Consider the following 18,440-nt stretch of genomic DNA (forward strand, 5'->3'; position numbering starts at 1 on the left):
TTAAGTGACTTGTCCCAGATCGCACAGGCAGGGATGGTCCTGATTCTGGATTTCAGGGCTCGTTCCAATGTACCGCATTGCTTTGGAGCACACAGTTTTACAAATGGAGAAATGGAAATTCCAAAAAGTTAGGTGACTTGCTTCATGACAGTAAGCACGGGAAGCAGCATTTGAACCCAGATCTCGCTCTTCTGACTCCAAATATACCCCTCTTACTCCTGCCTCACGTAGTCTTTTTTCTTTGTTTTTTTTTTTTTTTGTCCAGACCTGTAATTTTATCAATGTAGGGAACTCCTAATGTTGAGACTTTCTCCACAGTTGCAGATTAGCAACTCCTTTGTAACTTACAGTCGGAGCAATAAGACTTAACCAGGATCACAGAGGCGGCGTATGTCTGTGACTTGAGCCCCTCAGGTATTTCTGACTTCAAGGCCCTTCCTTGCTCTATTCCACCATGCTATCTTTCAAATATAGGCACTTAATAAAGGATGTTTGGGTTCTGTTTATGTCTAGCTCAAATTATCAGAAAAATTCTTCAACATATTGAACAGAAACCTGCCCCCACCTAAAACTTTCACCCTCTGGGTCCTTAGAATCCTAAGATTTAGAGCTGGGGGAGGGGACTCTTACAGTCCAACCCCTTCCTTTTATAGAGGAGGAAACAGATGCTGAAAGAAGGCAAATGACTTACCCAGGGTCACACAGCTAGTGAATTGCAAAGCTGGGATTAGTGCCTAGGGCTTCCCATTCCAACATTTACCATTCTTCCCTTCCACCATTTTAATGAGAATCAATCCAAAATTTCCCAAAGCTGGGAACTTGGATTAGTAACTGGTTTACTTAGATTGGCTCCCTGGACCCCCAACACTGGGGTGGCTGCCTGGGGTTTTCTGACACGCTCTGGGTTCTTTCTTTCCCCCTCTCCTCACTCAAAGTCAGAAACCGAGCAGCACGGTCTTTCTCCCCCTACGGCCTCTTGTAGCCTCTAGCTTTTGGAATCCGGTGTATTTATTCATTTAAATTGGATTCTGGCAGCTGCTGGTGCTCTCCATAAGACCTTTTTATTTGGGTCCCAGAGAGCTGTTTACTGCTTAGCACATGTGGCATTAAAAAAAAAAAAAAAAAGGACCGAAGGAGGCAGCCCTGGCCTCTGTTCCCCATCAACCACAGCTCAGCAGCTGGGCCAAGCCTTGGGCCCTGCCCCGAAAGGGGGTGGGTACCCTGCCTCCAGGCACCTGAAAAGGCACAGTCAGGATTAAAATGCCCCATTTCCAAACAAAAATTTCCTTTTACTCTCCATCTGCTGAAATTGAGAGATTAAGAGAGAAAGAAGGGGGAAAGAATGGGAAAATACAGGAAATCAATCCATCAGCAAGCCTTTATTAAGCACCTACTGTTTTCCAGTCACTGCTAAAGTCTGGGGATACAGACAAAAGTGAATCACGAAGCTTGTGTTCTATTGGGGGAGAGAATCGGTGGGGGAGGGTGTTCAGTATGCTCAGAGATAAGTCAATGCAGACTAGATACAAAACAAATACACAGCAATTTGGCTGGAACTGGGCAGCAGGATCAAGTAGAAACCACTTATACTGAGCTTAAATGGAGCAAGGGGTTCTAGAGGTGTGCCTGGCATGGGGCACAGCCTAGGCAAAGGCATGGAGATGGGAGATAAAATGTCACATCAGAAGAATGACCAAGAGGTCAGTTTGTCTGGAGAGAATTGTTTATGAAAGGGTATGATGTATAATTAGCTTGAATAGATAGGTAGACCCAGATTGTAAGGAGTTTTAAATGCTGACTAAATAGAGTTTGTATTTGAGTCTCTGGATAATATCCCCTCTTAGCCTCAGTTTGCTCATCTGTTGATTACCCTCCACAGAACACTCCCCAGACTATCCTTAAACCGTGGTGCCCAGAACCCAACCCAGTGCTCCACGAGAGGTTTGATGAGGGCAGAGAGCAGTCAGGAAGATCTGCTACAGATCCCTCTTCATGCTCTGCCCCTCTTCATGTAGCCCCAAAATGAATTAGCTTATTTTGGCTACCATGTTATACTGCTAATTCTTCTAGGATCTGAAGTCCACTAAAACCTCCAGATCTTTTTTAGAACAACTGCTGTTGATCCATGCCTCCCCCATCTTCTTCTTCTTCTTCTTTTTTTTTTTTTACTATTTTTTTTTTTTTGCAAAGCAATTGGGGTTAAGTGATTTGCCCAGGGTTACACAGCTAGTGTCAAGAATCTGGTTTGAGACTGCATTTGAATTCAGGTCCTCCTGACTCCAGAGCAGCCCCTCCCCATCTTCTATTTGTGTCATTGATTTTTTTTTTTAACCCAAGGGCACGACTTTGCATTTATCCATACTGAATTTTATCAATCTCCAGCTGGCCAGGATCCATTGTGTTAGTTATTTTACCTGGCTTGGTTTCATCTGCAAATCTGATGAGAATACTATTCATGCCTTCATCCAAGCCATTGATAAAAATGTTAAACAGCCTGGGACCAAGCCCAGATCTCTGGGGCACCCCACTGGAGACCTCCTGCCACATTGACCTGGAACTATTAACATCTACTCTTTGAGTCTGGCTGTCCAACCAGTTCTGAATCTTTCTGAGTAAATTATTGTCTGATCTATATCTAGCTTCTCCACAAGAATTGTGTTGGATACTTTTATCAGAAGCTTTGCTAAAATCCAGGTAAACAACATTCCCTCATCTTCCAATTTGATAATCCTGTCAACAAAAAAATGGAGGCTAGTGGCATGGCCTGTTGGCCTTTTTTTTTTTTTTTTTTTTTAGGCAATTGGGGTTAAGGGACTTGCCTAGGGGTCACACAGCTAGTTTAGTGTCAAGTGTTTGGTCTGAGGCCACATGGCCTGTTTTGGATGGAGATACATTGGCTCTTTGTAATCAGTGTTTCCCCTACTAGATGTTTGCCAACCATCTCTTTAATGATCCCCTTCTAAAATTTTCCCTGGAATTAAAGCTCAACCACCTATAGTTTATTCATTTTCCTTTTTTGAAAATCAAAATAGCATTTGCCCCACTTTGATATCTTCCTGCCTCTTCTGTTTCCTTCTCTCTTTCAGATATATCACTGACTGTGGCTCAGCCATCATATCTGCCAGTTCTTTCAGGGCCCAAGGGTCATTTGGGCCAAGTGAGTTGGATTCACCAAGGGCACCTTGATGATACCCTTACTATCTCCTTATTTCTCTTGTATATCAGCTCCCTGTTAATCATTTTTGCTCTGCTATTTTTAGTGCAAAGGTCATTCTCCTTTGCTGAGAAAACAGAAGCAAAAATACCAATTAGCTTGGTGACCTTGAAGGGTAACTTCTAACTCCAAATCTATAAGGTACAGATAAAAGAGAGCTGTTAAGGAGGCAAAATCAACAAGGCTTGGTGAATGACTGAATGTGGGAGAGAGGGCTAATGTGCTTGAATAGTAGAGGAAAACTCCTGGTTTACAACTTGTATGGCCCGTAGCCTTCACATTAATAAGGACAGTTAGCAGGAGAGGTGGGTTGATGCTGGGAGTTCTGTTTTGAACCTGTTGAATTCGGGATCCCTAGAGGAAAGCCAGGGGGAGATGTCAGCAGGAGGATGGAAATAAAGGACTGGAGGGATGGATAGATAGATCTGAAAATCAGTGGGGGAAGCTTACTACCTCCTGAGTTAGCCCATTCTTCTTTGGGACAACGATAATTGTTAGGAAGTTTTTGTCTTTTACTCTGACATCAAGTCCCTCTCATCCCCACCCCAAACCTAAATCACTGTTCCCCTCTGACCCTTTGGTTCACCATCCCCTTTCTAAAGGTGGTGAGTGGGGCAGCTAGGTGGTGCAGTGGATAGAGCACCGGCCCCAAAGTCAGGAGGACCTGAGTTCAAATCCAGCCTCAGATCAAACACTTGACACTTACTAGCTGTGTGACCCTGGGCAAGTCACTTAACCCCAATTGCCTAAAAACAAAACAAAACAAAACAAACAAACAAAAAAAAAACAATAAAGGTGGTGAGCCAGATTCCTCTAGGCTCCACGACTTGAAAGACAGACACTGTGAGACACTGTGACAAAGTGCTGATTAAATTTCTGAATGTCAGTGCCATACCAATCAAACTATTAAAAATGATTTTATAAAGCTAGAAAAAAATAATAACAAAATTCATCTGGAATAACAAAAAACTCGAAGATATCAAAGGAATCAATGAAAAAATAGATAGTCTAGCCATACAAAATCTCAGACTGTATTATAAAGCAACAATTATCAAAACAATCTGGTGCTGGCTAAGAAATAGTGTGGTGAGTGAAGTGAGCAGAACCAAGAGAATGTTGCATACAATGACAGCCACATTGTGCAATGACTAATATTGATAAACTTAACCCTTCCCAGAAATACAAGGATCTAAGACATTTCCAGAGGCCTCTTGATGGAAAATGCTATCCACATCCAAAGAAAGAACTATGGAAGTTGAATTTTGTTTCCTTTTTCTGATGGTTCCTCCTATTGGTTTTAATTTTTACTTACAACATCATTAATGTGAAAATATGTTTAATATGAATGTAAATGTATAGCCTATATCAGATTGTGCGCCATCTTGGGGAGGGTGGTAGGGAGGAAGGGGGAGAAAAATTTTAAACCCAAAAGCATATGGAAGTGATTATTGAGAAATCAAAATAAATTAATAAAAAATTAAATAAAAAAAAAGAAATAGAGTGGTAGATCAGTGGAATAGATTAGGTAGAAATCACATTACAGTAAATGACCATAGTAATCTAGTATATGATAAACCCAAAGATTCAAGATTTTGGAACAAAAACTCATTATTTGACAAAAGCTGCTGGGAAAACTGGAAAAACAGTATGGAAAACAGAAACTAGGTAGAGACCAACATCTCACACTGAATGCCAAGATAAGGTCAAAATGGGTACGTGATTTAGATATAAAGGATGATACCATAAGCAAATTAGGAGAACATGGAATAGTTTGTCTGACAGACTTATAAATAAGGGAAAAATTTAGGACCAAAGAAGAGATAGAGAGCATTACAAAATGTAAAATTTATCATTTTGATTATATAAAATTATATATATAAATATAAATTATATAAATAAAAGGTGCATAAACAAAGCCAATGCAATCAAAATTATATGGAAAACAGAATTTTTTTGCAACAAGTATCTCTGATAAAGGCTTCATTCCTCATATATATAGAGAACAAGTCATTCCCCAATCGATAAATGGTCAAAGGATATGAACAGGCAGTTTTCAGACAAAGAAATCAAAGCTAACTATGACCATATGAAAAAATGCTCTAAATCACTATTGATAGAGAAACACATATTAAAACAACTTTGAGATACCACCTCACACCTATCCGAGTGGCTAATATGACAAAAAATAAAAATGTTGGATGTTGGAGGGAATGTGGGAAAACTGGAACACTACTACACTGCTGCTGAAGTTGTGAACTGATCCAACCATCTGGAGGGCAATTTGGAATTATGCCCAAAGGGCTATAAAACTGTGCATACCCTCTGATCCATCAATACCCACTGTTAGGTCTATATCCCAAAGACATCCAAAAAAAGGGAAAGGTCTTATTCGTACAACAGTATTTATAGCAGCTCTTTTTGTGGTAGCTAACAATTGGACATCAAAGGGATGCCCATGAATTGGGGAATGGCTAAACAAGCTGTGGTATAGGATTGTGATGGGATATTATTGTGCTATAAGAAATGACAAGCAGGATGATTTCAGAAAAACCTGGAAAGACATGAACAGATACATAGTGAAGTGAAGAGAACCAGGAGAACATTGTACACAGTAACAGCAATATTGTTCTATGAAGAATTATAAATGACTTAGCTACTCTCAGCAATACAATGATCCATGACAATACCAAAGGACTCATGATGAAGCATGCTATCTGCCTGTGAAGAAAGAAGTGATATTTCCTGAATACAGACTGAAGCATGTTATTTTTCACTTTCTTTCTCTCATTTTTTCTTTCATTCAAATCTTCTTGTACAAAATGACTAACATGGAAATGTTTTACATAATTGCACATGTATAACCTGTATCTGATTGCTTACCATCTCAGGGAGCGGGGGAGGTGAGGGATAGAATTTGGGACTCAAAACTTTAAATAAAAATGTTAAAAAATTAAAAAAATAAATTTCTGAATGAAAAATCTTATTCTGGGGAGCTATTCAGCAGTTGGCATTACTGTACCTACTTTAAAGTGAATTTCATTTCTTAAAAAAAATTTGATAATTATAATGTCCCACTAATTCTGATGAGTGGATGAGAGAGGTTGATCTGAATTAATGAAAAATTTTAGTTATTGAGAATATTTATCAAGCAAAGAAATTCACTTCCTTTTTTTTAATAATTATTTTCCTCCAATTATTACTTCATTTCCGCCCCTTAAATTTACTCTCAAGAAAGTAAAGGAACACAAACCAAGGGCGTAACAATACGTGGTCAAATTGGGGTCCTCCTAGGCCTGATTTAAAAGATGAAAAAGAGTTCATTAGTGCTTTGGTGTGCAGAAATAGTTTGTCTTACAATAACTGTCTATTTGAAACATAACACTATTTTCTTTCTTTTTTGTTTTTGGTAAATTATTTTTTATTTTTTTCCAATTACATGTAAAGAGAGTTTTCAATATTCGTTTTTTTTAAAATAAGATTTAGAGTTTCAAATTTTTTCTCCCTCTCTCCCTCCCATACTGCCTCCCCAAGATGGCAAGCAATCTGATATAGGTTATACATGTGCAATCATGTAAACATATTTCCACATTGTTGTTGTTTTGTCCTTCATTCTCAAAGAGGACCATGACATCAGGAGGGTGATGCTATGACTGGCAAGTGAATTAGATTTAAATGAGGGAAGACTGTGCAAAGTTGTCAACTCATCTTCTCCTCCAGAGCCATATGGATCCAGTGGCAAGATATAAAACAGGATGACTGGAGATGTCCCCAGAAGCAGTGGGAGACCTTGGTCTTTTCAAGCCAAGGTCTTTCCCAGGTCTCAGTTTGCCTGGGGCAACACCCATTCAGTGATTAAGGCTAGGTAAGACATGAGGCAAAGAATGGCCACTTTTACCTAGTTCCCCCCAAAAAAAACTCAGTCTGAGAGGGGAAGACCCTCAGGGTTTCTGGCCAAAACAGAAACCGTTGCCATTTATATTCACTCTGAGCCATCAGGACCCAAACGATGACCAGGTAGGGCTTGGACTGGGACTGTTGTTGGCCAATCAATGAGAGCCAGAATGATTTGGGTTTAAGGCATGGTCCTTAAGAAAGAAATCTAGCCCTACAGGAAAATAGAAGGGGAAGGGGATAAAAGAAGGAGGTGATAGAAGGGAGGGCAGATTAGGGGAAGGGGTACTCAGAATGCATGCCATCTTGGGGTAGGGGAGGGGTGAGATGGAGAGAAAATTTGGAACTCAAAATCTTGTGGAAATGAATGTTGAAAACTAAAAGAAATAAATAATAAAGAAAGAAAAAAGGAAGAAAGAAAGAAATCTAGCCTGTAAACCTCAAGATATCTTATGAGATTTCAGACATCAAGATTTACATTCCTTTGGGCAGAGCACTGGCAGGTAAAGGGGTGAGGGAAGAGAAAAGAGGAAAGGAAAGGAGTAGCATCACTCAACTGGAACTGGTCAGTTGGATCTCCAGTGGGACAGTTTGTACTACTCACAGGTTGTTGTTTGTCCTTCATTCTTGAAGAAGACCATGACTTAGTCATGTTGTGAAAGAAGAAATAGAACAAAAGGGAAAAGCCACAAAAAAAAGTGAAAGTAGTATGCTTCGATCTGCATTCAGACTCCATAGTTCTTTCTCTGGATGTGGATAGCACTTTCCATCATGAGTCTTTTGGAATTGTCTCAGATCCTTGTAATGCTGAGAAGAGCTAAGTCTATCATGGTGGGTCATCACATAATGTTACTGTTGTTGTGTACAATGCTCTCCTGGTTCTGCTCACTTCACTCAGTACAAATTCATGTAAGTCTTTCCAGGTTTTTCTGCAATCCACCTGCTCATCATTGCTTATAGAACAATTGCATTCCATTACATTCATATACCCCAACTTCTTCAGCCATTCCCCAATTGATGGGCATCCCATTAATTTCCAATTCTTTTCCACCACAAAAAGAGCTACTATAAATATTTTTGTCTATGTAGGTCCTTTTCCCTTTTTCATGATCTCTTTGGGGTACAGACCTAGTAGTGGTATTGCTGGATCAAAGGGTATGCATAGTTCTTTGTGCATAGTTCCAAATTGCTCTCCAGAATGGTTGGATCAGTTCACAACTCCACCAACAAGTCATTAGTGTCCCAATTTTCCCACATCTTCTCCAACATTTATCATTTTCCTTTTCTGTCATATTAGCCAATATGATAGGTGTGAAGTGGTACCTCAGAGTTCTTTTAATTTGCATTTCTCTAATCAATAATGATTTAGAATATTTTTTCATATGACTATAAAAAGCTTTAATTTCTTCATCTGAAAACTGCCTGTTCATATCCTTTGACCATTTATGAATTGGGGAATGACTTGTATTCTTATAAATTTGACTCAGTTCTCTATATATTTGAGAAATGAGGTCTTTATCAGAAACATTGCTATAAAAATTGTTTCCCACTTTCTGCGTTCCTTCTAATCTTGGTTATGTCAGTTTTGTTTGTGCAAAACCTTTTTTAATGTAACCAAAATTATCCATTTTGCATTTCATAAAGTTCTCTACCTCTTGTTTGGTCATAAATTCTTCCCTTATCTATAGATCTGATGGGTAAACTATTCCTTGCTCTCCTAATTTGCTTATGGTATCACCCTTTATGACTAAATCATGTACCCATTTTGACCTTATCTTGGTATATGGTGTGAGATGTTGGTCTATGCCTAGTTTCTGCCATACTACTTTCTAGTTTTCCCAGCAGTTTTGGTCAAATGAGTTCTTATCCTAGAAGTTGGAATCTCTGGGTTTATCAAATAGTAGATTACTGTAATCATTTACTACTGTCTTGGGTACCTGATCTATTCTACTGATCCACCACTCTATTTCTTAGTCAGTACACCAAATAGTTCTGATGATTGCCACTTTATAGTACAGTTTTAGATCTGGTACTACAAGGACACCTTCCTTTGAACTTTTTTTTCATTAATTCCCTTGATATTCTTGACCTTTTGTTCTTCCAGATGAATTTTGTTATTATTTTTCCTAGCTCTATAAAATAATGTTTTGGTATGGTTGGTATGGCACTGAATAAGTAAATTAATTTAGGTAGAATTATCATTTTTATTATATTAGCTCAACCTTCCCATGAACAATTGACATGTTTTCAGTTGTTTAGATCTGACTTTATTTGTGTGAAAAGTCTTTTGTAATTGTGTTCATATAGTTCCTGGATTTGTCTTTGCACATAGACTCCCAAATGTTTTATATTGTCTCCAGTTATTTTAAATGGAATTTCTCTTTCTATCTCTTCTTGCTGAGTTTTTATTGGTAATATATAGAAATGCTGATGATGTATGTGGGTTTGTTCTACATCCTGCAACTTTGCTAAAGTTGTTAATTATTTCAAGTAGTTCTTTAGTTCATTCTCTAGGATTCTCTAAGTATACCATTTTATCCTCTGCAAAGAGTGATAGTTTTGTTTCCTCATTGCCTAGTCCAATTCCTTCAATTTATTTTTCTTCTCTTATTGCTTTCTAGTACAATATTGAATAATAGTGGTGATAATGGACATCCTTGTTTCACCCCTCATCTTATTGGGAAGGCTTCTAGCTTATCCCCATTACAGATAATGCTTGCTGATGGTTTTAGATAGATACTGCTTCTCATTTTAAGGAAAACTCCATTTATTCCTAAGCTCTCTAGTGTTTTTAATAGGAAAGGATATTGTATTTTGTCAAAAGCTTTTTCTGCATCTGTTGAGATAATCATGTGATATCTGTTGGTTTTGTTATTGATATGGTCAATTATGCTAATAGTTTTCCTAATATTGAACCAGCCCCACATTCTTGGTATAAATCCCACCTGTTCATAGTGTATTGTCCTCAAGGTAAATTGCCTCTTGGCTAATATTTTATTTAAATTTTTTTTGCCTCAATATTTATTAGGGAACTTGTTCTATAATTTTTCTCTGTTTTGCCTCTTCTTAGTGTAGGTATCAGCACCATATTTGTGTTATAAAAGGAATTTGGGGGAGAAAAGGAATTTGGTAGAATTTCTTCTTCACCTATTTTCCAAAAAGTTTATACAGTATTGGAATTAATTGTTCTTTAAGTGTTTGGTGGGATCCACTTGTAAATCCATCTGGTCCTAGAGTTTTTTTTTAGGGAGTTCACTGATGGCTTATGCAATTTCTTTTTCTAAAATCGGGTTATTTAAACATTTTATTTCCTCTTCTGTTAATCTGGGCAATTTATATTTTTGTAAATATTCATCCATTTCACTTGGATTGTCAGATTTATTGGCACAGAGTTGGGCAAAATAACTCCTAATTATTGCTTTAATTTCCTCTTCATTGGTGGTGAATTCACTCTTTTCATTTTTGTTGCTGGTAATTTGGTTTTCCCCTTTCTTTTTTTTAAATCAAATTAACCAAAGATTTATCTATTTTATTGTTTTTTTTTCATAAAACCAGCTCTTAGTTTCATTTACTAGTTCAATAGTTTTCTTACTTTCAATTTTATTAATCTCTCTTTTGATTTTCAGAATTTCTAAGTGGTATTTAATTGGGGATTTTAATTTGTTCTTTTTCTAGCTTTTTAAATTGTATGCCCAATTCATTGACCCACTCTTTCTCTATTTTATTCATGTAAGAATTCAGAGACACAAAATTTCCCTCAAGTACTGCTTCCCATAAATGGATGCATCCCATAAATTTTGGTATGTTGTCTCATTATTGTCATTCTCTTTGATGACAATTTTGATTAATTGTTTCTATGATTTGTTGTTTGACCCACTCATTCTTTAGGATTAGATTATTTAGTTTCCAACTAATTTTAATCTATCTTTCTATGGCCCTTTATAACACGTAATTTTTATTGTTTCATGATCTGAAAATGATGAATTTATATTTCTGCCTTTCTGCATTTGCTTGTGAGGGTTTTATGCCCTAATACATGGTCAATTTTTGTATAGGTGCCATATCCTGCTGACAAAAAGTTATATTCCTTCCTATCCCTATTCAGTTTTCTTCAGAGGTCTAACATCTAACTTTTCTAAAATTCTATTCACCCCTTTAACTTCTTTCTTGTTTATTTTGTGGCTAGATTTATCTAGTTCTGAGGTGGAGAAGGTCCCTCACTAGTACAGTTTTGCTGTCTATTTCTTCCTGTAACTCACTTAACTTCTCCTTTAAGAATCTGGATACTATACCACTTGGTGCATATATGTTTATTATTGATAGTACTTCATTGTCTATGGTTAGCAATATATAATTTGCTTCTTTGTATCTTTCAATTAGATCTAATTTTGCTTTTACTTTGTCTGAGTTAGGATTGCTACCCATGGTTTTTTGGGTTGGTTTTTTTTTGGTTTTTTGGTTTTTTGGTTTTTTACTTCAGCTGAAGCATAATATATTCTGCTCCAGCCTTTTACTTTTACTCTGTGTGTGTCTTTCTGCTTCAACTGTGTTTCTTGTAAATAACATATTGCAGGATTTTGGTTTTTAACTGACTCTGCTATTCACCTTCATTTTATGGGAGAGTTCATCCCATTCATATTCACAGTCATGATTACTAACTGTATATTTCCCTCCATCCTATTTCCCCCCTTCTTATACTTTGCTCTCTCCTTTCATCCTGTCCCTTCTCACCAGTGTTTTGCTTCTGACCACCACCTCCCCCAATCTGTCCTCCCTTCTTTTTCTTTCCCCTTTCTCCTCCTACTTCCCCATAGGGTAAGATAGATTTCTCTACCCAACTGAGTGTGTATGTTATTCCCTCTTTGAGCTAAATTTGATGAGTGTAAAGTTCAAGCAATGCTCACCCCTCCCTTCTTTCCCTCTCCTGTAATAGGTCTTTCATGCCTCTTCATGTGATGTTATTTACCCCATTCTGCCTCCCTCTTTCTTTTTCTCCCAGTACAATCCTTTTTTTTCACCCTTTAATTAATTTTATCATCACATCAAAGTCAACTTAAATCCACACCCTCTAAGTATACTCCTTCTAACTGATCTAATAGAGATATAGTTCTTAAGAACTCCCCATGCAGGGTTATAAACAATTTAATCTTATTGAATACTATGTTGGGTTTTTTTTTTTTCTTTCCTGTTTACCTTTTTATGCTTCTCTTGAGTCTTGTATTTGAGGGTCAAATTTTCTGTTCAGCTCTGGACTTTTCATTAGGAAAATTTGAAATTCCCCTATTTCACTGAATGTCAATCTTTTCCCCTGAAAGATTTTGCCGGATAGTTGATTTTTGGTTGTAATCCAAGCTCTTTTGCCTTCTGTAATATCATATTCCAAGTTCTCCAATCCTTTAACTTAGAAGCTGCTAAGTCCTGTGTTATCCTGACTATGGCTCCTTGATATTTGAATTGTTTCTTTCTGGCTGCTTGCAGTATTTTCTCCTTGATCTGATAGTTCTGGAATTTGGCTACAATATTCCTTGGAATTTTCATTTTGGGATCTCTTTCAGGAGGTGATTGATGGATTCTTTCAAAGACTACCTTACCCTCTGGTTCTAGGATATCAGGGCAGTTTTCTGATGCTGTGCAGGCTCTTTTTCTTTTATCATGGCTTTCTGGTAGTTCAATAATTCTTAAATTATTTCTCCTGGATCTATTTTCTAGGCCAGTTGTTTTTCTATTAAAGTATTTTACATTTTCTTCTATTTTTTCATTCTTTTGATTTTGTTTGACTAATTCTTGATGTCTCATAGAGTCACTAACTTCCACTTGCCCAATTCTAATTTTTAAGGAATTATTTTCTTGAGTTAGCTTTTGTACTTCCTTTTTCATTCGGCCAATTCTATTTTTTAAGGAGTTGTTTTCTTCAGTCAATCTTTGTGCTTCCTTTTCCAAGCTGTGGACTCTTTTTTCATAATTCTCCTACATGACTCTCATTTCTTTTCCCAATTTCTTTATTTTTTCTTTTCTTTTTCTTTTTTTTTTTTTTTTTTTGGCTAGGCAATGAGGTTAAGTGACTTTGCCCAGGGTCACACAGCTAGTAAGTGTCAAGTGTCTGAGGCCGAATTTGAACTCAGGTCCTCCTGACTCCAAGGCTGGAGCTCTGTCTACTGCACCACCTAGCTCCCAATTTCTTCTACCTCTCTTACTTGATTTTTAAAATCCTTTTTTGAACTCTTCCAAGAGGACATTTTGGGCTTGAGACCAATTCATATTCCCCTTTCAGGCTTTGCATGTAGACATTTTGACATTGTCGTCCTCCTCTTAGTTTGTGTTTTGATCTTCCCTGTCACCATAGTAGCTTTCGATGATCAGGGCTTTTTTTTTTTTTTTTAAGTTGAGCTCTGCTCCTAGGGTCCAGCAGGCACTGTCTCAAGCTTCTTGCACTGGGGGCCAGGGGATTGGTCACTGGATTTCTGCACCAGGGCTTCTAGGGCTGGCAGCTTGCCCACTGTGCTAAGGTGGCCTGGCCTGGTCACACCTGTTGTGCCCTGGGTTCCGAGGGTGGCAGTTTACTTGCTGTACTGGGTCTAAAGGCCTCACAGCTGGCTTTTTGTGCCACTGGCCTGCTGAAGCAGAACCATGGAGCCTCGGTTGTTGATCCGTGCGGTGGCTAAGAGTCTCCTACCGGCTTGCCTGGACACCATCCGTGCTAGGCTGCACTTCCCTTTTACCCAAGTGAGACAGACCTTTCCTGAAGTCCTTCCAAGTTATCTTGGGGTAGAAAATTGTTTCGTTCCATCTTTTTGTGGATTCTGTTGCTCCAGAATTCTTTCAGAGGCTTGATTTAATGTTGTTTCCAAAGGAAACCGGGGAGAGCTCAGGCAACTTCCTGGCTTCTCTCCGCCATCTTGGCTCTGCCTAGAAACATACACTATTAACATTCTTAAAAACAGTTTGTTCTTTAAGGGAACTCAAACATGCTTTCCTCTTAATCTTGTTTACATTGCTTAGCAAGCCCTTCCTTTGTCTGTGGTGCAACGGTAAGCTCCACCCTAACCCTGCTGATGATTTCCTAATCATTGCCATTTACTACAAAGGTGACCTTGGCCCTTGACCTTTGGGCCTCAGTTTCCTCCTCTGAAAAATGAGGGAATTGGACTAACTGACCTCTAAAGGCCCTTCCAGCCCTTAATGTGTAATCCTAAAACTCTCTAATAGAGTCTGGATTAAAGACATTTTTCTGAATGGAGCCCTAGATTTTGACCCGGGCATCTTCCTATCCCAGTTTCCTAGTCCCTGAGTTTGCTTCTTCTCCTATTTTTGTTGTTCAGTTGTTTCAGTCATGCCCAACTCTCTATGACTCCACTTGGGGTTTTCTTGGCTAAACACTGGTGTGGTTTGCTATTTTCTTCTCCAGCTCATTTTATAGAAGAGGAAACTGAGGCAAACAAGGTAAAGTGACTTGCCCAGGGCTCTTTGTTGTTCAATCATTTCAGTCATGTCTGACTCTTCATGACCTCATTCGAGGTTTTCTTTGTAGAGATACAGGAGTGGTTTGCCATTTCCTTCTCCAGCTCATTTTACAGATGAGGAAACTGAGGCAAACAGAGTTAAGTGACTTGGCCAGGGTCACACAGCTAGAATGTGTCTGAGGCAGGATTTATACTCAGGTCTTCCTGATTCTAGGACCATGGCTCTATCCACTGTGCCACTTAGTCGTACTCTCTCTCCCACGCCTGGCAGCAAAGCACGGGAGGGAAGACACTGGCACTAGGGACAGACAACTAAGGCTCAAATCCCAGCTCTGTTACTGAACCCCTTTGCCCTCAGTTTCCTCATTTCTATATTGCGGGAGTTGGACCAGATCACAAGTTCTTAACCTGGGGTCCAAAGACCCTGAAGGACTTGCTGGATAGATTTCAGGAGATCTGTCAACTTGGATGGGAAAAAAATGCATCTTTATTTTAACATAATTGGTTTCCTTTATAATACTATTATTTTATTTTATGTATTTACAAACATGATTCTAAGAAGGGGTCCATAGCTTCCCCAGCGTGACTGCCAGAAGGGTCTGGGATGCCCGAAAGTTTGAGAATTAATGGATGAGATGATCTTCAAGGTTATTCTAGTTCCAAATCTACATGGCCTAGGGGAACAACTCTTAGTTTTGGAGTTAGAGAGTATGAGTTCAAATCCTCTCTCAGTCATGACCTTGTATGACTTTGGGTGAGTACAACCTTGGGTGAGTTAGACTCTGGGCTTAATTTTAACTTAATTTTAAATTAACTGACTTAATCTCTCTGGGCTTCAACTTCCTCTTCTGTAGAATGAAGGGATTGGTCTAAGTGACCTTTGAGGTCCCATTTAAGGATAAATCTATAATCCTCCCTAAGCTATTTCCAGCTCTAGCTTACCTTTTGACCGAAGATACAAAACATACGAAGAACCCTCTAAGAAGGTTTCCTGCAGCCATCCCCTTCAGTGCAGGGAAGTCAAACATTTATATTAGCAATTACAGTACAGTAGCTGAGATTTAATGAGCCTGTAAGGAGCTGGGTGGAATTTGTCATATACACTGGGCCTCTGTGAAGCCTCCATCAAAAGGGTTATTGAAACACTCCAATATGGCTCCGTGTGGTGTTCATTGTGCTCAGCCTCAATGGTGCCCTTTGCGGCCAAGCCTGCTAATGACTCACTCGGTGACCTTGTTCAGCTCTTCCGGGCTTAAGCTTTTTCCCTTTTGCAAAAAAGAACCATCTGTGATGTGCCCAGGCTTGTTGAGGGAGGGTCTAGGAGATACAGAAGTCTAATGAAGGTATCACCTCTGCTCTTACAGAGCCTGTATCAGTACAGCATAGAGGTAGTGTAAAGAACGCTGGAATTGGAGACAGGAGAAACATGGGTTCAAATCCTGCCTACCTGTGTGATCATAAATAAGGTATTTAATCTCTTGGAATCTTCATTTCTGCAGGGGAAAGGGAACTGTTCCCAAAGTGACATTGACATACAGGGATGACAGCCATGGCAAGGGGACGTATGCCAATGGGGAACTCCAATAAAGGGCACACTTTCCTGAACTATTTTCTCCCCAGCTCAGTTTCCTCATTTCTATAATGAGGGGGTTGATCTAGATCAAGATTTCTTAACCTGGGCTACCCTGGTGATGCAGACATGTGACAAATCAAACTTATGTAGGGATCAGATTTGTCTAGAGTTTTAAACAAATTGCTGATGGCGGCACTCATAGGATCTGCCCCATCACCTATGGGGCAAAGCAGTGGGGTTGTTTAGATTGCTAGAATCAGGGTATTTTCTGAATTACCTAATAAGGAAAGAGGAAGGAGGGGGCAACAACCCAGGAAATGTAACTCTAATTGTGTTACAACAAGCAAGTAGCTGGAGAGGGGTAATTCTCTGCCTCCAGGTCAGTTGTGCCTTTAGCATCCATACGCCCTGGGGACTGAGACTATATCAATGAAACTAATTTTTACCCACTCAGATTCTTTTTTTTTTAGTGTCTACTTTTTGATTAATTATATACCTTCTCCATTCTTTTTTTATTTTTTATTAATTTATTTTGAGTTCTCAACAATCACTTCCATAAGCTTTTGAGTTTAAAATTTTTCTCTCCCTCCCTCCCAGTACACAGTACAGTACACAATCTGATATAGGCTTTACATATACATTCCTATTAAATATCTTTTCACATTAGTCACATTCTAAGGATGAATTAGAACCAATAGGAAGAACCACAAGAAGGAGGAAACAAAACAAAACAGAAGAAAAAAAAAGAGCAAATAGTATGCTTCAATCTGCATTCAGAATCCATAGTTCTTTCTTTGGCTACGGATAGCATTTTCCATCACGAGACCTTTGGAGATAGCTTAGATCTTTGCATTGCTAAGAAGGGTTAAGTCTATCAAAGTTAGTCATCACACAACGTGGCTGTTACTGTGTACAACATTCTCCTGGTTCTGCTCACTTCACTTAGCATCAGTCCATACAAGTCTTTCCAGGTTTTTCTGACGTCTGCCTGCTCATCATTTCTTACAGCACAATCCTACTCAGATTCTTTATGTAAGGAAGGGTATTCCATATTCTTCCCTTTCCTCTTCAATAAGTATAACATAAGGTCATGGTGGAGTTTTAAATGTATAAAGAAGATAGTCTACGCTCTAGGATCTCTCTATGAGAGGCGAACCTTTTCGATTGGGCCAAGAAAGGAACATCTGATTGGCTAACCAAGCAACCCGACATGCTTTTGGGTACTGTAAGTAGCAGGAGGAATTTTAATAATCAGCCAGTCAACTGGTGGACCAGTCCAGTAGTAGAAGAGTCCAAATTCAGACACTGAAGATTCCATTTCCAGATTTGGAGTCAAACCCCTGAGATGGAATTGCTCTTGGGGGAAAGAAAGAATTTCACTTTTCCCCATTTCACCCTACCCCAATACTGACCATATTATTGGAGAAACTAGAGCAGTTGGAGACAAGACATCCAGACGGGAGCAGAGACCCACAAAGACTACTGGATGTAGAGAGACAGTCACCCACAAAAGGAGGCAGCTTCATGGAGCCTGACCCATTGCATCAGAGAAGAAAGCCCACCACGAACTGGAGAAAGGAGTTATCCTTTGCCACACACGTCTCCTCCACATGTGCCTTGCCTCATCATCATTGCATTCTAAAATTGTGCCAGCTCTTCCCAGGGACTCGTGTGCAGTTGCAGGAGAATATGCCCCAGGCTTTTTTAGGAGCAGAGGGGCAATGTTTTTTGTTTTGGTTTTTTTGGTATCAAATTTGTTTTATTCTTAATAGTTTCTCAATCATCTTGATTCAGTCATTAGCGCTGCTTCCGTCTGAAGGAGTATCCTGTAAGTCTTGCCTTTCCACCAGTAGGCTGACATAGCACAGTGGAGCGTCCCGCACAGCAAACCATTATTTGTACGTGGCTGAAGACAGGGGTGATTTTATAGCACCCCAAGCACTTTCCATCCATGAAATACGAGTTCAGACTCTGCATCAGGCACTTCTTCTCGTGTTTCTGCTTCTCCTCCTTGGGAGAGGGGTGCAGGAGGTCTTTCGTGAGAGGCATGTTGGCGCAGGGAGATCTTCACCACTGGAAAATAGGGGCAATGTTTTTGTACCCATTGTTCTTATTAAACCATTTTAGTAAATACCATTTCTAAAAACTAATTAGCTTTACTGGCTAATTAAAGTCTACTGGCTGATAGTATGAACCACCATACTAGAAACATGGCCCCTCAGGATTACTCCAAGAACTCCAAGAGTGGTAATAGCATTCACTCTCTGGGGACCTAACCTACCAATATGAGGGAAAGTTAGGG

The 18,440-nt window shown here is 39.1% G+C and overlaps 1 protein-coding gene across 1 annotated transcript; it reads right to left on the minus strand.

Moving 5' to 3' along the window:
* Window positions 1-17,935: 17,935 nt before the first annotated feature.
* LOC114036808 (40S ribosomal protein S27-like) lies at window positions 17,936-18,187 on the minus strand. The gene has a single exon (XM_027853514.1). The coding sequence runs from the start codon at window positions 18,185-18,187 to the stop codon at window positions 17,936-17,938; it is 252 nt and encodes an 83-aa protein (XP_027709315.1).
* Window positions 18,188-18,440: the final 253 nt, after the last annotated feature.

The sequence above is a fragment of the Vombatus ursinus genome, unplaced genomic scaffold (genome assembly GCF_900497805.2).
Source record: "Vombatus ursinus unplaced genomic scaffold, bare-nosed wombat genome assembly UNPS02009994.1, whole genome shotgun sequence".
Classification (NCBI taxonomy): Eukaryota; Metazoa; Chordata; class Mammalia; order Diprotodontia; family Vombatidae; genus Vombatus; species Vombatus ursinus.

Excerpts from the sequence above, each read along its gene's own strand:
- LOC114036808 (XM_027853514.1), bottom strand. The coding sequence starts at position 18,187 with ATGCCTCTCACGAAAGACCTCCTGCACCCCTCTCCCAAGGAGGAGAAG.